The sequence below is a fragment of the Phaenicophaeus curvirostris genome, chromosome 21, assembly GCF_032191515.1.
Source record: "Phaenicophaeus curvirostris isolate KB17595 chromosome 21, BPBGC_Pcur_1.0, whole genome shotgun sequence".
In the NCBI taxonomy this organism is placed as follows: Eukaryota; Metazoa; Chordata; class Aves; order Cuculiformes; family Cuculidae; genus Phaenicophaeus; species Phaenicophaeus curvirostris.
The window spans coordinates 4,958,799-4,985,564 of NC_091412.1; the positions used below are offsets into that span (position 1 = coordinate 4,958,799).

At 41.9% G+C, this 26,766-nt stretch overlaps 1 protein-coding gene across 2 annotated transcripts; it reads right to left on the bottom strand.

Moving 5' to 3' along the window:
- Positions 1 to 8,821: 8,821 nt before the first annotated feature.
- KIAA0753 (KIAA0753 ortholog) lies at positions 8,822 to 26,578 on the bottom strand. 2 transcript variants are annotated; one of them, XM_069874208.1, is made up of 16 exons: positions 26,407 to 26,578; positions 25,647 to 25,789; positions 24,125 to 24,737; positions 22,951 to 23,057; positions 22,593 to 22,655; positions 21,572 to 21,787; positions 21,053 to 21,263; positions 19,923 to 20,122; positions 19,190 to 19,359; positions 18,337 to 18,426; positions 18,089 to 18,170; positions 16,568 to 16,741; positions 15,982 to 16,063; positions 14,097 to 14,217; positions 13,708 to 13,932; positions 8,822 to 10,438 (listed from the first exon to the last, which is right to left on the bottom strand). In XM_069874208.1, the coding sequence occupies exons 2-16, from the start codon at positions 25,734 to 25,736 to the stop codon at positions 10,321 to 10,323; spliced, it is 2,562 nt and encodes an 853-aa protein (XP_069730309.1). In that variant the 5' UTR covers positions 25,737 to 25,789; positions 26,407 to 26,578; the 3' UTR covers positions 8,822 to 10,320. The 2 variants fall into 2 exon arrangements, with proteins under 2 accessions (XP_069730309.1, XP_069730310.1); XM_069874209.1 differs by lacking the exons at positions 25,647 to 25,789; positions 26,407 to 26,578 and having other exon boundaries at positions 24,123 to 24,253.
- Between the last annotated feature and the right edge of the window lie 188 nt (positions 26,579 to 26,766).

Consider the following 26,766-nt stretch of genomic DNA (forward strand, 5'->3'; position numbering starts at 1 on the left):
TCAGAGTGGCACAGCTAGGCTGGGACTAAGCTGTCACTGGTGGGGACCAGTTGCCACAGAGCTGTGGTAGCAAACAGCTTATCTGGCTGCAAAGCATCTGCAGGAAGCAAGGGAGCTGCTTGTATAGTTATCCCCGCGTTCTCCACTACCACTGGTATATTGCAATCAATAACCCGGTTATTGCCAGCTATAAACAGTTATTATAGCTTGACAATAGCAGACACATTGCTTTTTATCATGTTTAGAGAGTTAACAGTTTGGAAAATCCTATCAGATGAACTGGGAATGCACGATGCTCCTAAAAAAACATTTTAACCCCAGGACTTGTGTCTTGGTTTCTGCTGGTACCCAAGTTATTCAGAACCAGCTCTTAAAAACATTCAAGGGCAAAGAAACTCTGTTTTGTTTTTTTCATTTGCTGCATATTCAGAAGGTACAAATATTCTCAGTTCATGCAGTGCTTGAACTCCTCCAAATTCATATTTTACTGTCAACCCACGATGGCCCAAACTGAGTCCAGAGACTGACTCCGCAGCCAGCTATGTGTCTGCTTGGTGACTCTATACCTACGTCTTCATTTCCCTGAAACTGTAAAGAGGCAGGTGATGCATTTCCTAGCCTGTGATACAATTTTAGATCTATTCATATCTCTCTTAAAGCAAGTAAAACACACTTACTATAACTCCCAGACTGCTGGCTTCTTCCTTCTTTAGAAGCTGTCTGATACTCACTTTAGATGGTGAAGATTTCTCACTTGAGGAAACAGCTTCCTAAGGTATCCACAGCTTCCTGCCAAAAGATGATTACTCTGCTGCTGATACACAGAGAGTGAGATCGCATACCAGGGACTGGTTATTTCAATACACACTTTGTCTCTCGTAAGAGGAGTGAGAAAAAGTTTCTACCTGTAGGCAAAGTCACAGAATTCTGTGCAAAGGAGTGTGAAAAATCTCAGCACTTCCCTAGAAGTCAGAGTCTTGGGGGACTGGACAAAGCTGGCACACGAATGGAAGAACTGTGACTAAAGGTGCTCGTAGTTGTAAAGCAGATTGTCTCAAGGGTCTGTTTAAAGAAATCAATGCAATAATGTAGCTGAGATGCAGTGAAAGCACAATGACTCAGCTTCCTCTGGAGATACGACTAGCAATAGCACTACTGCGTCCTAGCAGTGAGATGACACAGCTTCATCAGCACGGTAGTGAGTTGTGGATCGCGCCCTTCAATCCTGCTAAGATGGATCAGATCCTGTTAGGTTCCTGTCTCAGCAAAAACCACCACAGTGCTATTAAGAAGATTAAGAAACCCATTTTCCATTGTTAGAGTGTTTCCAAATACACACCTTGAGCATACCAACTTATCCGCTTTCCTAAACAACTAACAAAATTGAAAAATATGAATATTTATTACCCAAATCAAAAGACACTGACACACTGCATTGGAAGGACAATGCTACTTGGTGTTCCGGAGACTTGTATTCGCTCTGTAGGCATGTGGCAGACTTCAGCAAGGTTTCCTTCCATGCATGTACGTGGAGATTTGTTCAGCTTACACAATTTTTCTATTAAGCAGATCAATCTTCCCCTTGGCAGAGGTTTCCTAATACATGCTGCCCAAAATCACAGAACAATTCGAGTTGGAAGGGACTTCAAAGATCACCCAGTTCCAACTCTCACTGCCATGGACAGGGACACTTTCCACTGGGTCAGGTTGCTCAAAGCCTTATCCAACCTGGTTTTTAACACATCTGACAAAGGAGTTTTAGCTAATTTTTTGACACTGTCTTCATTCTGGAGTCCCAGACTGATGCTCGACCCCTTTGCAGTAAGACCCACCAGGAGCAATGTCACCAACTTTCACCTCAGCCCCAGGCAGTTCTGGCTGTGTCTTCGGGTAAAGTCCAAGCCTGAAGGTGTTTCCAGGATGTTCTTTAGGTTCAGGGAATGGATTGAAACCTGGAGTAGAAGGCAGTTTACTGGGGCTTAGATTCAGAGACAAAACGTGCCATCAACAGCTTTGTCATAAAGCAGAAAAGCAAAGTCTCTGGACCTTAGGACCATATTTTAGAGCCAGCATTTCCTGCCTCCCTCCATCCCCAAACCCCAAGACTATTGAGGTTTGCTGGAGAAGCAAAGGGTGAAGTTTCAGAAAGGTAACACATGCGCTAGCTGCTGACTTTTCTTTGATGGGCTGTATTACTCCCTGGGGAACCTTCAACTTATACAGTTAGTTCTGGTTTGTACAGATCTCAGGACACTGGAAGCTTAAGGAGCTCTTTTATATGGTATAGCCCAGCATGATCTCCCTTGAGCATCTCAGTTTGGGTCCATTTGAACAGTGCTATTTATGTTTCATTAATACTGTGGACTTTTTGTTCTGTGTCAGCTCAAAAAGGGACAGAAATTGCTACAGTAAGTTAAAAAAGGAAAAGGAAGAAGAAAGAAAAAGAGTCAGCATGTGCATTTTGAGAGGTTTATTAATAACCAACACCAATGGTGCCACCTCCTGCTGATATAATCATCATTAAGCATGTGCTCCTGAGATAGTTAGAAATCCATGCTGGAAGTCTCAGCAACAGAAGAAACCACTCTTTTCTTTCTTCCTTCCCCTTTTAAAGGACTTGACTTGTTCCCTGTCTCCATCCTGCTCCCCCAGGTCTGCTTGTCTGCATTTCCCTCAGCCTCGATGCTCAGGCTGGTTGCAGGAGGACAGGGCAGCTGGAGGGATGGCGACTGGGGCAGGGTAGAAGGCAGCAGCAGCAGCTTTACTTTCAGTTATTAGTGCTGCTTAGTTTCATATTCAGAGCAAGCTTCTTTTCCCAATGGAAAGGCAACAGACAATTATAGAGAGTGAAAACTTTCATTTGAATTTCAGCCACAATGACAAACCTGGGAGAGGAAGGATAGTTCCAGTGAAAACACCTTGACAGTGAAGGCTAAGGAAAATAAGGAGGTATGATGAATATAGCAATGTAAAACTTAGGTATTATTGTTACTGGATTGCGATAGAGTATTTTGTTAAGAGTATAATTAGAACCGGTGTTGGGAAAGTAACCTTTAGGGCATTTATAAGAATTCTGTTCAATTATGCAGAGCCCTTTCCATGGCTGGTTTAAAGCCCTGTCCAGCTGAATCAACAGGTTGTGCAAGAAATGTCAGACCTAGAGCATGTATTCGATTTAATGATAACTAATGATTAAAAGGTTAAACTACTGTGAGTATAGGCATAGATTAAATATAGGAATAAGTTAGGGGAACTGCTTGAGGTTTTCTTTAAAAGTTTTGACGAATAAAAAGAAGTGTCTCAAGATAAGTGAGTTTTATGATCGTGGAGAAAGATGAAGCATCACTTCCAAGGGAGAATCAAAATGAGACAGCGGAGATGAATTACCAAGGTGGACTTTAAAGAAGAATAATGAACAACAGAGAACTGAGAGCCCATGGAAAAACACCCTGGAAAAACACCAAGAACTTTTCGAAGAAAGAATACCTATTGTGTAGCGTAGCGTATATAAATATCTAATGGTTCTGTGTGGGCTTTTGCCATTCAATGAGGTGATGGCCCAACTCTGAGTTGTTAATAAAGCAAGCCTAGAGTTGCCCACAGTCTGGTGAAAATCCTTTAACAGTGAATGACCTTTCATTCAGCTGCCTGTGCTGGTGTAGCCCACAGAATTTACAGTAGGAAAACCAGGATTTTTGCAGATTGCCCCAAATTAAAGGCCAAATCCTGACACCTGCTTAACATTAAAGTCCTGAAATTGCAGGAGCTCATCCCTACCAAGAATTCACTGGAACAACTAAAGACCAACTCCCCAGACATGAACCTTTGTAACATTGCTATTTTAATGTTTGACTCACAGAAGGAAAGTAATAGCCAAACATAAAAAATAAATCAGTGCAATAAATAAATGAGACTCGGATCCCCTAGAGAGGCTAAAGCCTGCAGAAATTTGGTATTGCTTAATTTCTATCAGGTGGATGCAAGTAAAATGTCTCAAGCTTTGTTCTCCTCATGAGAAGGCTGAGCGAAAGTTCCCTGCAGACAAAGGAGGTGATAGCAGAAAAAGAAATACAACCGAATTTAAAAAAAATCAGTGTTTTCTGCCCATGACTTCATCAAGACTAATTGTCCTCTTGCTCTGCGTTTGGTTTGATCAAGATAACTTCACTGACGACCACTTGCTCAGAGACAGAACAAGAATTTTGATGGCTGTAACTAAGTGATAACTGATCAGTGCTGCTTTCACTTCAATGAGGGAGGGTACTCCAAAGGCATTTTGAATAGCTTGGGGTAATCTTTTCTATCAGTATAAATGACGGTCTAATCAACAACAATATGAAAAAGAAAGTATCCTAACAGAGTTAGGACACACTACCAGAAACAAGTTTTCCATTTGGCCATCAGCAGGTAGGACAGACTAATGAGACATTGGTGTTCCTGGTCAAGCTCACTGCCATTTCCAACCCCCTCCTTTCATTGCACTATTTATTTTCAAATAACCTGCCCACGCAGAGACACACTAGGTGGTAGGTCGGGTATAAACAAGCCAAGACAACATGTGCCTGAGTGATCAGAGCAGAACTCAAGGTGCCGTTCCATTCTAGGTCCCCTCACAGGGTTTACTCTGCAAAGAGTAGCTGGTGTTGGACTGGCTGTACCAAGTTGTTGATGGCCTAACAGCAACCTTCAGCTGGGCCAGAAGAGCAACCTTTTGCTGTGCTGGCCAAGAGCCCTGAGAAGCCTGAAGCTGCCACCACTACAGGCACCGTGCAGGAGATGGAGCAGGCATCTCCCTCCCGGCCGCACCACCTTCAACCACCAGCCACAAAACAGCAGCATCTATTGCTGTCTTTTGATTTCTAGTTCAAACGCAGCCCGTAGAGAGGCTCTGTACAGTTACTAATCCCACACAGGCCCCTGCTGAAGGGCTTTTACAACTACAGGGATAATGAATGGCTGTTGCCTGGTGGAATGGGCAATCCATTGACAGCCATTCACTCATAAAATTATCAAAGTTATAGCCTTTCCTCGCCTCCAAGCCTATTAAATCTTATTGTTTCCTAACCTCTGACACATGCACAAACAGGAAACCGAAACTTTTCTAAAAAGAGACAGCAACAAAGGAATTCTAATCAGTTAACCAGAGTAAGTCTTTCTGCAGAACATCTTTATAGGACACCTACACTTCTGTCTTCCAGCTCACATCTGTGTTTTCCACAAGTAATAAGCCCAACTTACATCACACAATGACCAGGCTGAAATTCCCAAAGGGCTTGGCAGGTCAGAGCTTCCCTCAGCTTTCAGTCCTGCAGGTTTATTCCTCTACAACACGGTGCTGTTAAACAGCAGGACTGCATCCACTCTCAGCCACGTAGGCTGACTCATAATCAGGCTTGTGAAATGGGGTTATGAGAAACAACACCGAAACAGATCTTTATGGGAACTGGATCCAGACACCAGTGACATTCAGTCCCTACTGATTCTAGTGGGAGTCCAAAGGACTAGCAAACAGCTTCAAAACTCACCAGTGATCCAAGTTCTGGTTCCACAGAGCTTTCAGGTACCAAACAGAGGGTAGAAGATGAGTGCTAAATATATAAGGAAAGGTTACAATTCTCAGTATATACAAAGTACCATTTAAAAAGAATCATCCGTATTACCCAAGTCTTGAGAAAACATTCCTCCCTATGTTAAACACCTAACTGAGCATGACTGAGAGCTACCCAGATGTAATTCATTCTCTTATACACATCCTTCCCTCTCCAGTTCTCACACTACTCTAACAGCCTGGTGCACCACGTGTTCCCTATAGTAAGCCTTCCTACAGTAACCTCCAGAGAACTGGCCTGCTCCAGAAACCTCAGCTCAGAGCAGGGGCCAGTCTCACTCCTCCAGCCGGCACTCAGGCTAGGAAAGCTGTACAAAGTATGCCAGCAATGTCTTCTACAGAGCAAGGTGGAAACTCCAAGCACAGAGTCCCTCACAGTCCTGAGCTGCAGCATTTTCACCTGGGTTACCTTCTCATAGAGGCCGAGACCAGAGTGATGTAGTGTGGCCAGTCTAACCCCACCCAGCTGCTTTGGTCCTGCTTTTGTCTTCTCATGGCCACTATGAGATGTGTCATCCTGGCCCTTTGAGCCACTAGCCACAGAAACAGCCCCTCTCTGGTACCACCCGTGGCACGCAGCCCGGTTTGCCAGGGTGGCCCTGTTGTCAGGTGTGCGCCTCTGGCGCAGCCAGGCTGAAAATACCAGTCACCACTGAGGGAAAAGGGAGCAAAGGTGCCGTGGGACCACATTCTGTGTTTTTTAAAGCTGTAATCTGTACCTGTATTTTACACACATATGTGGTACAGTAGGAATTTGACTGAAGGAAAACTCATGTAGTTCATGAATTAGCTCTGAATTCAGCAATTTTTACACCCAAGACAATATAATTGCTTTAAAAATTTAGGCACCTCCAAAAGCATCTTGGCAAACCACGGGGCTGCTTCAAAGAACACTGAAAACCAAAACATATTAAAAATCACTCACTGAAACATACTGCTTAGCAGCAGTTACTGCATTTGTTCTGTGAAAGGAGACATGTTCCTACAGCAAAAAGAAAGAAAACAACCAGTAAAGATCTTGTCTCAATGAAACGAGTGGAATTAAGGACCGAACTTTGAACACTAGCTCACATTTCTTTCTGTGCAGGGTAATGCCTGCACTTTCAAATGAAATCCTGGTTTGCATTTGTTTCAGCTGCTCTCAGGGAGGTATTTCAGAAGGCCGTTCTGCATTAACACTGTAGGAGTGGTCAGGAGCTCCGGTGGTCAGGCTCTTCCCACCACACGCTCAGAGCTGTGTGAGCTGAGGCAGCCCTTTTACCAGCCTCTGCTATAAAAGAGACAACAGGCGGGCACCAACATGGTTGGACTCGATGATCCGATGGGTCTTTTCCAACCTGGTGATTCTATGATTCTATGAACACACTGGTGAAGCACAAGAAACAAGATAAATGATCAGTTGGGACCACCAAAACCTGCTTGTTTTCTCTCAAACCAGACCACCATCCTAAAAACATCAGTGCAACCTGTAATAGTACTTCACACATGCTGCAGGAGAGAATGTGGGATCTTCTGAGGAAGAATAAACTTGAAAACTATTACGTTCTTCCAGGACATACGTTGAGCAGAGATACTGAAGCAGATCTATTTGGCTGATAACTGACTGACCTGCACATCATGAGCAGAGCCTCTTTTCCTATTACTGGTGAATCAGTTCTCAAAAAAACCCCAACCCAAACAGAACTTCTCCTGTTTTTCCTGGTGGAAGGAAAGTAGAGAAGCAGGATGTGCAAAAAGTTACCCTGCAGAAGTAACCCAGAGTCAATGTGAGCCAAAGAGAAGGAAGGAGTACAATTATGCTCTTATATTGACGTTAATGGAAGTTGAATTAGGTCCAGCACTAGTAGAAAAAGGTAGCTCTCCAAAGCACTGGTAGAGCAAACACTGTTGCCATAACTACCTCACTCCCAGAAGCACACCAATTTAATTTCGACAGTTAAATATTTACAGAGTAGATTGCATGTTTTCAGGAGCTGCTCAAGAATGCAAATGTGCAGTCCTGTCGTCAGGGTTTTCAGAAAGGATTTCAGAGTCACCCCTCGCCGCGTTACTCCCTACACACCCGATTATCTGACAGGAAGGAGGAGCAGCGCTGCTCCAGGAGGGAGGGCAAGCCAGGAGCAGAGGGTACCCACAGCACAAGCTGGGGAGTGACATCCCCCAAATCACTCAATCCACTCTCTAAATATTAATTCTTCTCCAGCTCTATATGACTGCAGCAACTGATATTTATTGTAGATGCCCCCACCTCTACAGAACTATCAAATTCTTTCATCCTGTTTTTGCCTTATCCCTCTCACAGCTCTGATATTGAAGAAATCTGCACATCAAGAATCAAGAAAAGAAACAGGCCTGCAAAGATCTTACAGTGTAGTTTATTCTGGATCCTCTGCAAAACCAGGCAGAAGAGTACGTTTTGGTTATCTAACCCGTACCTTAAGACTTTCAGCAATGAGAGACAGCACAGTCTCCAGAAGAAAGCTATTCTTCACTATTTATACCACTAAAATACTTTTTCGATCTGAAACTGCTTCTGGCACTCCCCCATGACTTATCTTTAAAGAAGTACGGACTCAGGTGCCTGACAGTGCCTTAAATAAATGCATGACAGTTAACACGGCTCATTAGATCCATAGTTAACAACTGCACTGGTATTATGGTTGCACATTTCAGCCCCATATAGTCTATCAACACACTGTGACAAGAATTATGCGCATGTGTAATGTTTATCCAGCTTGATGTTAACTTGTCCCTTAGGAACAATGACATGCAGAGTCACTTTAAGATGAAGCCCTACAATTATGAAATTTTTCAGGGCAGCAACTTTGTAATTGTCTAGATTGCATGTGAAAATAAGGCAACACAAAACCCTTCCTGATGAAGGACTGAAGAGTGTGAAGTCAGGGATCCTACCTGAAGCCTTGACTCTCCACACATTTCTGCTCCTCGAAGGCACTGCAATGCCACAAAATTCTCATCCAAAATAAAAGTTCACTTTAGCATCATCACTCAGAGGATACCACTCACAGCACCACGGGACCGAAGAGAGAAAGTCTGTTTACCTTGAGAAATCACATTACTCTTAGGCATGAGGCAGTCAGATTCTGTCACGTGGTCAGGTACTCCCTTGGGTGCTCACTATTCCAAATGGGTTCAGATGGAAGTTATCTTACATTAAAACTATGCTCAGTCCTAAGAAATAAGTGTTGTTTATTAAAAAATAAAATATATTTTGAAATACTTTCCAAAGCATATATACACATACATAGAGACCCTATGGCTTTAATCATTGGAACTTAAAGCCAGGTTTATATCTATAATCTTAGAAATAAAAAAGATAGTGTTTTAAATTACAGAAATCACACATCAGCAGTCACACATCATCATCAGCATTTACATCATTACATTTGGTGTATATACAGTAAACCAGGCTGCAATAGAAACACAATTCATTTTAAAATGTATGTTCTAATTAGAGGAAATTGAAATAATCTTTGAAGGTTAGGAATGATTCTGTTATAGGTTGACCACTATTGGAGAAGTTTGCCAAAGGAAACAGACAGTTATATTGTTTCTGGGTTACCTCAAGCGTTAATATTCCATTTCTCTAGAATACTACCATAAATAATTATTACTCATTGCTCGCTCCAGGCACAACCCAACCTAGTACACTGATTACTTGAAACAAACAAGTTAATTCAATATTGCAGAAATGCCAGTTGCTCATTAATTTTGTTGTTCTTGATTTCAATAGAAGTCTTTTTAGTAAGAAATGTGGGGTTGGATCACTAAATGCCGATAAAATTGTGATGTTTTATACTGGCTTTAAGAAAAGAAAAGGAATAAAATCTCCATGATATGCTTCAATTGAAAGGTCTTGCTTGTCTGTGTGTATTGCAGTAGTGATATCCTGAAACCAGCAGAAGAGGTCATACATTTTGAAGGTGATTGCAAGAGTCCAAGCAGGCTTCTGGCCTGTGAGTAGAGCCAATGGTGTTTAAATCTACTTAATGCTGTGCCATGAGAATCCTTCCTTTGGACAGCCACATTCCAAAAGAACTAATCCTAGAACACAGGCTAAGCACGGTGTCAGACAACTTCTTTCTTACATGATACAGAAAGCCCTCTGCAGCAAACCAAACAGCTTTTACTCTGGACTGTTCCATCTTGGCTTTAGAAATATTGATAATGCTTTGTTCTTCTGACACAACTATCAGGTCTGTTCAACGCATTTTAGTGAGAAGAAAAAACAAATCCCATAGTTCTCTTATCAGATAGGTAAACCAGGTTCTCTCGATTTTAAAGCAGAAGATTGAGGCACAGTACAGCTAAATCTGTGACACTGCTTGAACCCACTTCTCCTCCCAGTTTTTTTATTCTATTAAGATCACACGTCAAAATGAATGAAGTAAGAGGTATGCAAACAGATCATTATTCCTATCAAAATATATAACCCTTACCTGTAAAAGTTTACTTCATTCTATTGAAACACTGGCTAAAAAAAAGTCCTGATGAGTGCAATATGATAAAGTCTGAAAAGGAAATATGATAATGGCTTTATAAAAACCTGACATGAATCCCTGATGGGCTTAATTCATTTGGTGAAGAGAATTTCACAGACGTTTAAGAAAACATGAACAATGAGATCATCTGACGAGACTGCCAGACTGAGGCTGATGTTGCATTTGATAATGGGGCAGATTTGAAAGTATTTACAGTGCTGGCTGCAAGAACTCTGATGTGAACACAGCTTCTGCATAATCCTCACAAACATCCTGCAGCTCTGCTGCCACATCACATAGAGCTTCTTCTATCAGTTGCTCTGCAAGACTGAGGGAGAGAGAAGAAAAAAAGAAAAGGAAAAGGTTCAGGAAGTCAGGTTTCAAATTCCAGTCATTCATTCCATTGATAGCAATGCTCTGAATTTAAAATGCAAATACTCATGTTTTTTCATTCTTTTTACTGCTTAGACCAGGGAAAGATCTGTATTCTGCTATGTGTAGTGTAAGATATCAGAAATTCTTTCCTCACTTTGGTTCATAGCTAAGGATGTACTTCAGTCTTCAAAGTGTTGAAAGATCTCAGTTGCTTCCTTATTTCAAACTCTTAGATACTAATCCTGCTTTGGGAATAAGCGTTAACATGTTATGGTGCTCATCCAGAGGCCAATGAAGTAAACGGGAAGCTTCTCATTGATTTTAATCTATCACTGAATCAAGTCTTACTGGAAGCAATAAAATTTAAGGAAAAGTGTGACATGAAATTTCAATTTTCAGTGATCCCTGGACCACAGCAGATACTACAGAAAACTGTTTTAGTGTAAGAACAGCATTGTTTTCTGGCCTCTTGAAAACTTCTCTTCAGCTTTGCACATATTCTAACAAATCATAAAGTCAGTCTAAGACTTTGAGCACCTAATGAGAGTGTTTCTGTAAAACACTGTACGATGCTGTTCCATGTAAAAAGATTTAGAATGCCCTCTGGTGGCAACGAGTCCATGATGCACGCTGGCTATCGGACTGCGGGTGCAGTTCAATTTTGGGTAGCAACATGTATCAGACAAAGGGCAGCACTGGAATCCAGCAGTCAGGAGAGATTCATTGCCATTTAATCCATCTGCCAATCCCATGAAGGTGCCAGTCCTTGAACTACCCAGCCTCCCACCGATTATAAAAAGGAGCACAGTTCAGAAGGCAGAATTGCAGTGCTGAGATCTCACAGAATCACAGAATAACCAGGTTGGAAGAGACCCACTGGATCATCAAGTCCAACCGTTCCCATCAAACACTAAACCATATCCCTCAGCACCTCATCCACCCGTGCCTTAAACACCTCCAGGGAAGGTGAATCAACCCCCTCCCTGGGCAGCCTGTTCCAGTGCCCAATGACCCTTTCTGTAAAAAATTTTTTCCTAACGTCCAGCCTAAACCTCCCCTGGTGGAGCTTGAGGCCATTCCCTCTTGTCCTGTCCCCTGTCACTTGGGAGAAGAGGCCAGCACTCTCCTCTCTACAATGTCCTTTCAGGTAGTTGTAGAGAGCAATGAGGTCTCCCCTCAGCCTCCTCTTCTCCAGGCTAAACACCCCCAGCTCTCTCAGCCGTTCCTCATAAGGCCTGTTCTCCAGCCCCTTCACCAGCTTCGTTGTTCTTCTCTGGACTCTCTCCAGAGCCTCAACATCCTTCTTGTGGTGAGGGGCCCAGAACTGAACACAGGATTCGAGGAGCGGTCTCACCAGTGCCGAGTACAGAGGGAGAAGAACCTCCCTGGACCTGCTGGTCAAGCCGTTTCTGATCCAAGCCAAGATGCCATTGGCCTTCTTGGCCACCTGGGCACACTGCTGGCTCATGTTCAGTCGCTGTCAACCAACACCCCCAGGTCCCTCTCCTCCAGGCAGCTTTCTAGACAGACTTCTCCTAGTCTGTAGCACTGCATAGGGTTGTTGTGCCCCAAGTGCAGGACCCGGCATTTGGCCTTGTTAAACCTCATGCCATTGGACTCTGCCCAGCGGTCCAGCCTGTTCAGATCCCTTTGCAGAGCCTCCCGACCCTCCAGCAGATCGACACTTCCACCCAGCTTAGTGTCGTCCGCAAACTTGCTAAGGGTGCACTCGATGCCTTCATCCAGATCATTGATGAAGACATTGAACAGGGCTGGACCCAGCACCGAGCCCTGGGGAACCCCACTTGTCACTGGCCTCCAGCTGGATTTCACACCATTTCCCACCACTCTCTGGGCCCGGCCATCCAACCAGTTTTCCACCCAGGAGAGTGTGCACCTGTCCAGGCCAGAGGTGACAGTTTCTCAAGCAGAATGCTGTGAGAAACTGTGTCAAAGGCTTTGCTGAAGTCCAGGAAGATCCATCCACAGCCTTTCCTTCATCCAGCAGCCGAGTCACTTTGTCATAGAAGGCGATCAGGTTAGTCTGGCAAGACCTGCCTTTTGTGAACCCATGTTGACTGGGCCTGATCACCCGGTTCTCTTGCATGTGCTTCATGATAGCACTCAAGATTACCTGCTCCATGACTTTCCCTGGCACTGAGGTCAGACTGACAGGCCTGTAGTTTCCTGGGTCCTCCCTGCAAGGAGGTGTATTTCAAGGTGTAATACAAGGTGTATTTCAGTGGTTTAGTTCAGCGTTCACACAGTGGTCTAACCATGGCTATTAAACATCTGCCTACTTATCCACAGCTGGGCAAACCATCAGCACCCATGGTTAACTTCACATATGGAAGTAATCTCAAATACTGCAGGACCTGTTCCTGGAAGCATTAAAGCAGATGCCAAATGCTGCCAAAATGAGCTATCTTGCTGATTTCAGTGATAGTACATTAAAAACGTGTTCAGAAGCTTAAAAACTCTTGGCAATAAGCCTGATGTCCAATCTCCCAATACAGACAATTATGGCAAACCTCTCCACCTACAATCTCTGGCTAAATTTTGTAATTCTTTCTTAATACTCCCAAGTTTTCTTCTTTCATTTCTCTCCTCCTATAGTCACAAGTCTCCCAATTTCCATTTTGCAGGGAATTAACAGCCCCTCTATGCCAAGTGATGTTGTGCTACTATTTCTTCAGTTCTGAAAGAACAGGACTACCAAGGTTCAGTTCAGTCTATTTCCACACTTTTTGGTGGGCTGGGACCTTACAAGACCAATAGGTGATTTCCAAGATATATCATATATACTGAAAGTGATTGCTTGGCAATTAGAGGCACTCAAAAGCAGAAAGAAATGATAACCATTGATATAATTTAGTTGCTATACCTGTTTACTGAGCAATCGGAATACTTATTCAAGCTTCAGTGCAAGGGCAGGTATTGCAGCTTACATCGTCCTGCTTGCTTAGCAGACACCATAGGAAGATGTGAAAAAATCATCACTCCTCCAGGACATTCTGCTCCCATATCCTTTTGTTGTACCCAATTACCTTAAAAATCCATAAACACCGAGTAGCAGTGGAGAAACGGTCCAATAGCCAACTGCATCTGGCTTTCAATTTGGAATTTAAATGGCCCCCTCTCCACTCCTTTCACAAATAAGGACAGAAAGCCTGTTCATTAGCTGATACATTCATTTCAAAACCACAAAAATAGTTCATATACCTCTCAGCAATCTGCCATGGATCGAAACTGCCTACAGCCTCATGGGAAATGAGCTTCAAGTGATGCTTGTATCTGCTGTTATAATCCAAGATGCTCTGGAGCATATGTTTTGGCACAGAGAGAGACACACAGCACCCTTTCCGTAGAGAATTCCAAGTCAAAGGCTGCAGAACATCATTTCCAGTCTGCAATTTCTCCTCTGCTTTTTCATTTTCATCAATATCACTGGAAATACAAAACAGTTATTAAGCCACAACTAGATTTTCAAGTATCGTTTTGAAGGATAAGAAAATCTTTTCAAATAGTAACCATAATTTTCCATAATGAAAACATTATACACACAGCTCATTTGCACCCCAGCTTAGTGCAGGGCCAAATATTCTACTTACTTGCTATCAAGAGGTTTTTCCAATAAAATGTCCACTTCTGGCTCTGTGCATCCAATTAATTTAGTTATCTGAATTGGATGAGGAGAGGTAGGTCTTTCAGCTATTGATGCCATTTGTTGTTCTAGAAACAAACAAATAACACTTAAAAATTGTTTCTCTGGAAAGGAAAAGCCACATTTACTGCAAGTAAGTCCTCACAAAGACTTCTGCTTCTTATAAGCAGAAGTCCTTCAGAGAAATAAGGTATCGAAGGCAACAAGCCCCTAAAATGTAAATCCAAGATAGCATTTCCAAGAGCTCAGTGTATTAAAGCTGAGCATTTTATAAATCCTACCTTTAGTATAAATAGTTTGTTGTGGCAGTAGATACTTTGAGAGGAGAGCTATAAAATACCACTCTAAAACTAGTATAGTCTATTAGGCTTGGCAGTAAATCCAAGGCATGGAAAAAAAAAAACCAACAAGATGTGGGCTAAGTCTTCACCAGTCTGACTGAGATTTTCCAGCTGGTGTAAAACAAGACAGTTCCATTAAAGTCGGCATGTGATCAGACACTCAACTTGTAAAATCAGTGTAGCTTCACTGTTGTACTCAAAGGATGAGGAACAGAGCAGGAGGTGGGGAAAACAGCAAGCATAAGTCATCCTTATTTGAATGTCACTGTGGCAAACAATATTAAAGTATGTACTCTTGGGTATGGGAAACACCAAGCTGTTGTTTGGAATGCTACCTTTCACTAGAGAACAGTCGCCTTCTAATATTTCTTCAGTCTCTCTCAATCATAAACTTAATCTGATCTGAAGAGTTAGTTATATGTTTCGTCTGAAAACTTTACATTCTTTCCTTTATTTTCCATCCAATAAGAACAAGCAGAAAAAGCGTGATTAATGTCAACTGGAAGCATCTGAACTATGTTTCTTTCAAGGACTAGGTACCTTCTTGCTCAAGTACATTGGATAATGAATTCTGTACAGAAAAGTCCAGACTTTCTGAGGATTTAAAAATTAAACTTGTATGTATGCCGCAAGACCTAAAAAACAGTATTACCATCACTTGAAAGGAATAAGGAAAGAAAAAAATATTCTAAATTTAAGTATTTTAATATTATCTTCTGTGTACTGCCAGGAGAACCTTAAACTGTCATGGATTCACTGCTACACTAATATTTATTAGACACTGTTGAACTGTAAGCCATTTAAGCTTGTGTTTTATGAAAACAAAAGAAAAAAGCGAACTAGAAGATAAATGCCTGCTTGTTCCTGCCTAAGCAAATCAGCAGCAGGAACAAACTGAGACTATTTCACTCTACCTTACCTCAGCCTGTGAACTCTTATAAACAGTTCTGAATTCGTCAGTATGATAATGATTACTGGCAAGTAATTAATGGCCTTTTAAAGGAATCAATTAAGGTGACACGCTAAATATTCCTTTCAAGATAAAGGTTTACACATTTGCCAGTCCTTTTTTTCAAAGCTGAAGGCTGGCAAGTCATGAAGAGCCTAACAAGAAAACAAGCAAAGTGGCTTTTGGATACCTCAGACTTAGAAGGTAAACTCGCTGCCTTCTGGAGTAAATTCAAGTAGCTTACACTCATGTATTGGTAGACGAGAACATATCTAAGTTAAAGAATGACAAATGCCCAGAAAAGGGACAACAACATTCGAACTTAACATTTGATGATTGGAATATGTGTTAAAGATTCCTGTCCTTCAGCTAAGTTGCACCTGCAGTGCTTTCTATCCAAATACAACCCCAATAAGGGGTTACCTAGAGGGAAAACTGTGTCTGGGTGGTGCTGTTTAATCACGCATAATCCAATGATTTTGATTTCTGAATTAAAAATACAGATTACAGGGAAAAGCAAATTGCATTAAAAAGACACTTACCCTTTTTGTGTTCTTGGTCCCAGGACTCCAAGTCACTGTACACGATCTGGGTGAACCTCCTGCGTACGGCCTCCTGATATCTCTGGTTTTGAATACACAAAATGAATAAAACAACATATAGCAGTTAGCCAGACATCATAAGGGCCCTCACGCTGTCCCTGCCTCACCCACAGTGAACTCCTCCCATGGGTAAGGACACTGCACAACATTAGCTTCAGGCTTCCAATTCGTGAATAGATCTCCAGATGTAAATTTTGCTAAACTCAGTTCTAAGTTAGGATAAATTTCACTGAACAAGAAGGCTGAAATGAGACTTAATACCAAAACCTACAGAAGAGCTTATTTTAAGTGAGTAACGTGAGAATGTTCAAGTCAAGTAAATGATAACCTTATGAATATTTACATAGAAAGGTGGATGAAAAAGGGCAGATAACATGTATTTGTCTGACTTCTCCATGTTGCCCTGTAAAATATTTTGGATTGCCAGAGCATATTTCCTTGAGATGCTCATGCTACCAGCATATTAGGATACTTATCCCAGAAAACTGGAAAATAAAATTCAATTAATCGATATTCAAAGACTTACTTCAATTTCTTCCATTCTTTGCAACATTGACTCCAGACTGTGCATGTCAGCCAAGGGCAGAGCCTCCGTCTGTAGGCTCTCACGCTGCTCTATACTCCACAGTTCCTGAGCAGTATCTTCCAAAAGATCATCCAATAGCTTTTCAGTTAGAATAGCTGCATTTGCTGCAACCTGCTATTTTAAAAAAGGAAAACAAAAACCCCAACACACAGCCAGTGCAAGAAAGCAAGAAAAAAAACCAACCCATAACAACTGAAGGGCAAGAATGCTTACAAGACAAACATCTCGGAGTAGCTGATGGAAATAACCCAATTGTCATTTCAACTTTTCCCTTCAATGAAAACAAACAAATTCCTGTTCTCCTTCTGACCACACAATAAGTCAAATCAATAGAAACAGCTTAGTATGTTCCTAGCAATAAAATCAATGAATATGGAAAAAGCTCGCTCTATATGTCGCTCCCAAACTGAAGAAGAAACTGCCACAGGTTCAGAGATCACCCAGGACTTCAAGGAAATGAAGTGAAGGCCCTCACCTTAAAAACACTATGCATGCATTTAACTTATCGTACAGGAACAGTCTCACAGCAGCTTTGGGTGGTTATGAGTAAATATATAGGATCCACACCACAGCTGTATGTTTCAGTTGTGTCCAGTTTTATCAATTAGCCATGGTATGCTATCACTATTCATTTATCTGCACTATTTTACATGAAAATGTTTTTCCCCCTGCAAAACTTTATGCACTGAAGGTCACATCAAGCAAAAAACATACAAAAGAGATGCTGTTAGAAAGAGCTTTCTCATTGTTTCATATTGCATGTGGTTATAAAATAACACTTTAGAAGGCACCTGTGCCCATACAATGACACTGTTTTAAAGATATGGCTTATGTTAAGTTGAAATTGCCAAGTTCAGGAAGTCAGTGCTACTTTTCCAGATGTATTCTGCTCTATGGCGAAGATAAAAATTAATCTTAAATGTCAAGTAGCTTTACTCTGCCACATGCACATAGAATACGCCTTCTCAGCTGTGTGAGTTAAAAGGCAGCTAAATAAAGAATCCTTCAAATGACAGATTGTTTCCAAGGAGAGATTGATCTTCTAAATAAAACATAAATCCTATCATTACAATCAAGCTTTCTGTATTATTTGTCATTAATATTGCTAGTCCAAAATTATTTAATTATTAAGTATGGTATTATACAAATTATTAAAATACTCTTATGAAGTCCAGTCGTATTCCCTGTAGAACTGTTATGACTGCTCAAAACCAACTTAAAAATACACATACTTGACAAGAAGCTAACCAAAATATTTAACGCAGCTTTGCCAAATTTCATTAGAATAACTCAAGACCTACATGCTGAAATGGAAGTACTCTCTCCAAATGTCCAAACCTGTGCTGACTATCTAAATACGACTTGCTTTACGTTGAAAAGAAACCATGTGTTGCCTCTTTATAAGTGTTTTACAGCCCTAAATGTATCTTTCAAACAACAGCATGAACTTGACTGTACTACCTGTGTCCTATCTACCAGCGGTTCTAAGCGCTCCTGTGCTGCCTTCTCAACTTTGTCCGGGGTTGGAGAAGCACTTTGTGACCTACACAAAGAAGAACAAATGATAACGCCAGTCTGAAACTCAGTATGACAACAATAATTTAAAACCCCCAAACACATAGATGTACTTTCGGGGGGACTGGTGGGAGTGGGAAAAAGACCACATCAGATCTGACACCATTTACTAGCTCTTCAAAGTAAGTCATTACCTTAAGTTTTGTGTATTTTTCATTTCTCCTTTGCTAAGGTCAGTTAGAACCTTCACTCGTCTCGAAGTTTCTGCTTCAAGCTGTGCTAGTCTTCAAAAATGAAACAGCAATGAAGAGCGTTACAAAATGCACATTCTAAAAACTGAAGACTGAGATCATGTGATTCTGAATATTAGTTCAGAAAACTTGCAAAAAAACTTTAGAGAGAAAGTTAATACTGACTCTGAAACCATATAAGCCAGGAAATTCAGCTGAGAACCAGGAATCTTCAATTATGTTTCTGCTACTGCCAAACAGGCAACTTCATGGCTATCCACAACACAGCCCAGCAAGACAAGCTCCTTATTTCACCATGCACGCTGCCTAGTCCAGGTCCAGCAGCTGGATCAGCAGTTGGATCTCCAGCTGCAACTGCCACAAACGACAGTCCCAAAGCAATAGAAATACAAGGAACCCTGGTCTACAGGATGCAGAATACAGTTTAAAATAAGCAAACCTGCACTCTGTCACTGCTAGGACAAAGATACACATATTGTCCTTCTGGAACAGGAAGAAATTTACCTGTGAATAACTATTCTGCATCCTGTCTGTTTTGTCAATGCCCTGCTTAGCACCATTTGGCCCGTGACTCCCAGACTTGCGCTTGATCCAGGAAAAAACACAGAGCACTGGGGCTCTTTCAAGGCTGTATGAATGTGGCCACCTTGTGCTAAGTGAGAAAAGCAAACAGCTATGTGGTAGCGAGCTGTGCTGTGCCACTTGTCCTCACAGTCTGACAGTCAGGCCAAACCCATCCTACTGCGAGGACAGATACCCTGGGGCAAAGCCAGATTCCACTCAACTGTGAACGTACCGCTCAGGTGAAGCGGGTAGAGATGTAGGGTCTGAAGGCACACAGGGTATTCTGCTCTCCTTAACAATTCGTTTGTTCTCCTTTAGCTGGAAAGATATAGTTGTCTCTTGAAATCGGGCACGCTTTCCTCTAGGCCGTACTTGTCTCGATTTCAGAGATTTCAGCTTTCCCTTAAAATTAACACACTCATGTTAAAAACATATATTCCACTGTTTCTAGTCGCACAGTGCGTTCCCAAGGAACAATAACATTACTTTCAAAAAAACATTTGATAAAATAGTCCTTAGAAATAAAGTGGGCAGATGACATCATTTATCCCCTTTCTGTGAGAAAGTGCAAAGCTTGATGGTGTCTTAGATTATATAAGAAATTCCAGAGGATGAGCAGAAGAAAGTACAAGAGAGATGGGAGGGACTGTTCACAAAGGCTTGTGGTGGTAGGACAAGAGGCAATGGGTATAAACTGGAGAGGGGCAGATTTAGACTAGACATAAGGAGGAATTTCTTCATGATGAAGGTGGGGAGGCCCTGGCACAGGTTGCCCAGGGAAGCTGTGGCTGCCCCATCCCTGGAGGTGTTCAAGGCCAGGTTGGATGGGGCTTGGGCAAGCCTGATTCAGTGGGACGTGTCCCTGCCCATCACAGAGGGGTAAGGAATTGGATGATCTTTAAGGTTCCTTCCAATCCAAAATATTCTATGATTCTAAAGCATAAATTCTTTTATCACTTCCATACCTTTGATTTTGCAGGCAATAACACGCCTTTCCTCTTCAAAGGGCCAGTTTCAAAGATGGGATCTTTTTTCACAGCCCCAGGTCTCACCAGTGCATCCAGGCTTCCTTGTAAAGCAGCATTTCTTTCTGGAGCAGGCGGGGCATTTTCCTCTTGGAATTTATTGTGGAGTACATGAGCACAACTGTTTGCCTTTTGAATTGCTGAAATATTTGCAACATGTCAATGTTCCTCTGTACGAGGAATAATACATGAACTTCTGACTATAAGTGGAAAGGGACAAGCATCACCTTCATTTCTACGTTTGATACTGCTGTTATGCTAGGTACATCTAATCACAACTTCAAAGCTCTGCATAATTAAATAAAATCAAGTATAAAACGCCAACCCTTTCATTTCCTGAAAAGTATTAAATAAACTGTCCTTCTTACACTGTTTCAATTAAGAGGAGATTTGGGTGTTTTCCTGTCATATATGAAATAAAAGAACAATAAAGTAAATTCCCAAAGGTTGCATAGCGAACTAGTAGTAAAAACACTCAGAGTCTTCAGCTTAACCATCACTTAACATGTCTCTAGGTACCAAAACTACAATTACTATTCAGAAGACATGAACATTAATATACTGGCAAGAATAAAACACAAACCAAGGGAATTCTTAGCTAAGGCTCTGGTGTATCTTTTCTCTGTAAGCAGTTAAATCACAACAGCTTACCTGGGGATTTGCTAACAGTCAGTAACTTTGCATTCCAAAAGAATGCATTTGTACAGTATTATCCAGATAGATATTTGGAAATATTCTGTATGCACCATTAATGTCAACTTGTAAACTGCTGTTTAGGTGTGTTGCAGAAGAATAATCCAAGTGTAACCCAAGAATAATCCCACAGTAAAAGAAAACCAGGAAGTACATGACAATGATGATAATAATAGTGTTATAATGAGGCACATAAACCAGTGGGTCTATCATATCAAGAGAACCCCTCAACTAAACGCCTGACAAGGCTATGTGAATATGGTAACTACAGATGGACTGATCTGCACTTCTGACCAACAACATGCACACGTTACCAATTTGAACTGCAGATAGTAAGTTAACCAATAAAAATATATTTAGTAATTTGAAATACAAACCAGGCAAGACACTCCTGGCAGCTGGAGGTTTTCTAGGTTCTTGTCCATGTGGTTCCTTTAAGATGAGAGGTTTATTCTCTCCTTTTGGAGAGTTAAGCTGCTTTCTGGCTAGAAATGTCTCCAAGTTCCTTGGAGATTTGTCCTGAGATGCTGAAATACATTTCTTAACTTTTTTTGGTGTTTGTTTCTTTTCTAGCAGAGAATCCAGATCCTGCATCAAAGATTTAGAATTGTTATTCATCTCTTAACCTGATGGAATAACAAGAAGCAAACTCAAGAGAGCCAACAGGAACAGCAAGAAGAATAGCAGCAAGTAGCTTCCACCTTTAGGAATCGACTCTATTTTAGAATACCATTATTTAGGAACATTAGAAATATATTTATACATTAGAAAATATGGCCTTTAATAAAAAAAACCCAACAGATATTCTGCCATTTCATGAACACACAATATAGTTTGTAGTCTCATATTTCACTACATCTTTTCTGCCTTACGAAAAACAAAAATGTTTTTCCTACCTCAACTTGCATCAAAATATCTAAGATAATGTCAGAAATGGAAGAATCCACTTCTAGTTTGGCTGAACAGAGAGAAAGTTGTCGAATAAGACTGCCCAGTTCCTTGTAGTGGGTAGGAATCTGCTGCTCTGTTTGATCAGTAAACTGACTGGCAAATGCCTGCAAGGCTCGTACAGCTCCCCTGTGTGCTGCCGCCAATCTGGATGCTGCTCGAGACTGGAAAAAATGAAAAATAAATGTTTTAATAGCCACAGTTTCTATGCATCCTTATACTACTCACAGAATTGTTGCCAAAATTTCATGGAGAAACGCTAAGGCTTGGGATATTTCTGATGGATATGAGGTCATTTGTGGGACAGAACAAAACAGGCATTTAAGTCACCTATTAAAGGTACTACACAACAGTACTCATATCGAGTACCGGATAAAATAACCTGGTTATAACACAATCTGATGTTTCTACTACCTGTGCCAACAAAGTACTGTAGTCATGGGCTTGACCCTAACATGCAGCAATTGCAAATAGAACATTCTCTATCCCACAGTTTTGGTTATAAAAGGAAAATACAAGTGATGGAAAAGCAGAAGAGAATGGGACAATACTGCCAAACAGTAGACATGATCTCAGTAAATTCTTTCTGAAAGATGCTGGGCAGAGAAGACAACCAGAAAGGAGGCTGGTAAGACTAAGACACATCAACAGGAAGTTGCAAAAAGCAGTGAAAAGCAGAACACTCTTATTCAGGAAAGGAAGAGGAATGAAGAAGGAATTAGGAGCCATGTAAAAGCAGAAGACAAGCAGCCTTTCTCCCCAGTTTAGTGTAAGAATTGAGAAGAGGGAAGCAGCAAAAGCAGTATAAGAGCAAGTGAGAGGTAATTCTGTGAGGATGAGATACAAGGTGCAAAATGCAAAGAACGCCTCCTTCCCAGAGAGGGGTGAGGCATACCCTAGACAACCAATTCAACTAGCCAGAAAACTGTCAGAAAATTACTCACAGCCTGAAGAACAATGACATCTTACCTTTTTAGTATGTTTGATTTTATGAGGACTTAGTTTCTCTAAATCATCCTGAATTTCTTTTACCTGTATGACAAGAAAGGAGGGGGAGAGGGGAAGGTCAGTCGGAATAAGCTCCATGTCTATACAGGAAGGATTAATCTTCACTGTAATGTCCGAGTGAGAGTCCACATTTTCCCACAGTGATGCTCATCCCTCTGTCCAGTCATGTGGGAAATCAGTCACACCATTAAGGTCTAAACTAGAATGAGGTGGAAGTTCAGAGATAACCTGATGGAATTTCTCTTTTCAGTCCATTTCTGTCAAATTCATGGCAATAAACTAACTACTATACATCCTGATTTAAAATGCTGGTTCCTACCTGTTGCTGAAGTGCATACAGCATCCGAGCTGACCGTGCAGCTTGTTCCTGTCTCCTAACGCGAATTCGCTGCTCTGCATCGGGATCTAAAATTTCTCTCTCTTTCCCTAAAAAGCATGAAAACTAAAGTTTTATGTCTTAAATTAACCAGTGAAAATGATGATTAAGCCATGATAACAAACATACTTTAGCAACAAGCCTCTCTCATGTAGAATCAATACACAACCTATCTATATTTTGCAGGGTTCCCTTGAGCTGTAACACGAGCTTGTTATTTAACTCTATATCATGTTTCTATTTAGAAGTTGACTAAACATGCTTATACAATATAGCTTATTAGTTATACCTTCCAAAAATTACATATGACCCCCTAGTTTTACAAGAGAGTTGCAGGTAAAGCACAAGAAGTCAGGAATAGTTAAACCTCCTGCTTGTTATTACAAAAGAAGCTGTGCAGTGTGTACGGGGGATGTCTGGGATGGAGTGAGTTTTCTTCACAGTGACCAGTATGGTGCTGGTTTGGATTTATGACTAAGTTAGTGTTGATCGCACATCAGTGTTTTAGCTGTTGCTGAGAGGCACTTGCACAGCACTAAGACTTTCCCTTACTAAACTACTCTTATCACAACCTGTAAGTGTTCTCACTTTTAGTCTTTCTATTCTTTCTCTGGTCCCGCCAGCGAGAAATGAGCACAAGCACGTGGCGCTTTGCAGCTGACCAGGGTTAGCCCACAACACAGTGTCCAAAAGCACACTAACCATGCTACTGCACAGCCATAAATCAAGTCAGTGACTTGTGAAATGAAATTTTACCAGCTGTTGTCCCCTTCCTTGTAACTGATAAGAATGTGGTTAATTACGATACTGTTTTTTGCAATCTGAATATCTAGCTAATAGGCATACAAACACTAATATTTTTTCTCCCATGTTATTAAATAGCCTACCACTAATTTATTGTCATTTCAGGTTGGACTGGTACCCACCATAAACACTCCAAGATATTAAACCCTGCGAGTGCTTAAACTGGGTAGCATTTCTAGCTTTTATCTACTTTTGAAAAAAGCAGGTGGTTCTCAAAAATCCAGAACTAAACATGGATTCTAATCTAAGCCAAAAACCAAAGAAGAATACACACTACTGAAAAACAATGATGTATAAATGTACAGTCTTACACCTTTTTTATTTAGCTCTTCAATTTTCTGGACATAGCTCCTCAATTCCTTTTGCAGCCGTCGGACTTCCTGCAGATTTTTATCATCTTTGTTTCTTACGCTTGGCCTGGGGCCCGGCCCGGTGTCACGAGTGGGTGGAGAATCCGAGAGAGCCGGTATGAGCTTCCCCCGATTCGGAGTGTAGAGATAAACCTTAGCGCCAGAGGTGGTAGTCTCCAGTCTGGAAGGCTGACTGAGTTTCTGCAAATCTTTCAAGCGAGTTCGAGACTTCTGTGCATTTTTATTTTCTGGACTTTCAAATATTTCAGTCTTTTGTTGTTGTGACTTCTGGGACAACAATGGTTTATTGACAGCATCTCCAACCACTTGCTGTTTCACTTGCTTTTCAAGATGCCTTTGTTTTATGTCCCTTTTGGCTAGCTGAACAGCCAATTTTAGTCTCTCTTCAGATACCACTGAAAACATACCAGAGCTTCTCAGGCTGAGGTCCTCACTTCCAGTGAGATTTCTCCGATCATTGGATGCCTTCAGCTTTTCTATTATAATTGGACGAGGGTGAGAGAATCTGAGAGCCAAATTCTCTGGAACTGCAGGAACATTTCTATTAAACTGGAGCTGTTCCAAAGTGTAAAAGCAAAAAAAAAAAAAAAGAAGCTTATGCTACACAGAACAGTTTACACACGTGATGCACCTCTAGGGTATAACAGATGCAAGGCATTCTGTCCACTCAAATGCCACTATTCCAAATTATTTTGAATTAAGTATTTAGATCAACTTGTAAATTAACATCTGCAATGTAGACTGGACACCTTAGGGAGGGTGCACACATTGAAATATCAGCTCTGAAGGGATAGGGCCATGGAAAATGAATGCCCTTACAAAGATTTCAAGGCCTTTCCTGCCTCTCACCCTGCCCTGCCAGTGAGGCAGCATGAGGTGGGCCAGGAGCTGGGAAGGACACAGTCAGGAAAGCGAACCCTGCTGACCCAAGAGATATCCCAGACCATATGACAGCATGCTCAACAGTAACAGCTAGGGGGAAGAAAAGGAGGCATTTGTTTATGGCATTCGTTTTCTGAAGTCACCTCCACACGTGATGAACCTGCAGAAATGGCTAAACATCTGCCTGCTGTTGGGATGTAGCGAAGGAATTTCTTATGTTGCTTTGCTTGTGCACCCAGCTTCTAATTTACCTATTAAACTGTCCTTATCTCAATGCATGAGTTTTCACACTTTTACCCTTCCGATCCTTTTCCCCATCCAGCTGGGAGAGCATGAGTGAAGGGCTGTGTGCTTAGCTGCCTACTGGGGCTAAACCACAACAGGCAGGTAAATAATAGCAAGTGTCATTTTAGATCCATACCCTTATGAAAGGACAGAGATAATGTATGACAGTATCAGGAAAGCAAGTATGAAAATCTGACACTTACTAGTGGGCTATCTCATGAAGCAGGGCGCAATTATCTTTTTGAAAAGACCACAAATGAAAACCAGTTCAGCACCACTGCAGTAGTCAAATAGTACCTGTGTTTGTAAAGCCTGTGCTTTGTTCCCATACAGCTGAGCAGGGAATGCAAATGCAGAATCAGGTGTCGTTGGCTTGCCTGGTCCCATCGTGTTGGCCTGATGCTGACAGCCCAGTCAGTCGTCCTTTGCTTACAGCACAACTGTGAACACAAGAGGAATGAAGCCTCGAGAAGAGAAGGCTCTGAGGAGACATTATAGCAACCTTCCAAAACCTGAAGGGACTAGAAGAAAGCTGGGGAGGGACTGTTCACAAAGGCATGTAGTGACAGAATGAGGGGCAATGGGTATAAACTGCAGAGGGGCAGATTTTGACTAGACATAAGGAGGAATTTCTTCACTATTAAAATGGTGAGGCACTGGCACAGGTTGCCCAGGGAAGCGGTGGCTGCCCCATCCCTGGAGGTGTTCAAGGCCAGGTTGGATGGGCCTTGGGCAACCTGATCTAGTGGAAGGTGTCCCTGCCCATGCCGGGGGCGTGGAACTGGATGAACTTTAAGTCCCCTTCCAACCCAAAGTATTCTACGATTCTATTTCTGTCCATATAAGCAATCCTTGGTCTGATGTGAATAATAGAGAGGCAACCTGAGGCATGCAGAGATAGAAAACACCACGTGTTGTCATACACGTGGCACACTAAACAGAGGAAGGCAACATTCCCAGTGTCTATCCTCCACGGAGAGCAAGGGGCACCACTGCAGCCCGCGAGGCTCACTCCACGTGCCCCAAGACGACCGCCACAGAGCTTTTCCAGTCTTACCTGACAGGGAAACCACGTTGGGCAGCAATGGGATAGAGCAGCCAGATGTGCTGCTGTGGACAACACTGACGTTGAAGGAAATCAGGCCAAGGGCTCGCTCCTACCCACGCTCCTTCATGAAGGAGAGAGAATTGATGTGTGGAGGCGCTTGTGGATCCTTCACCCGCCTCCGAGAAGCACAGGGTGCGCAGGGCCCAAGGCAGAACGCCTTTGATGCTCCTGTCGTGACTGAACGCTGTCCTGGTTCTTGTCGCAATGAAACGTTGTTCAGGCTCCTGTCATGAGTGAACACTGTCGAGGCTCCTGTCGTGACCGAACGCTTGTCGAGAGGCTCCTGTTGCAATGAAATGTTATCCAGGC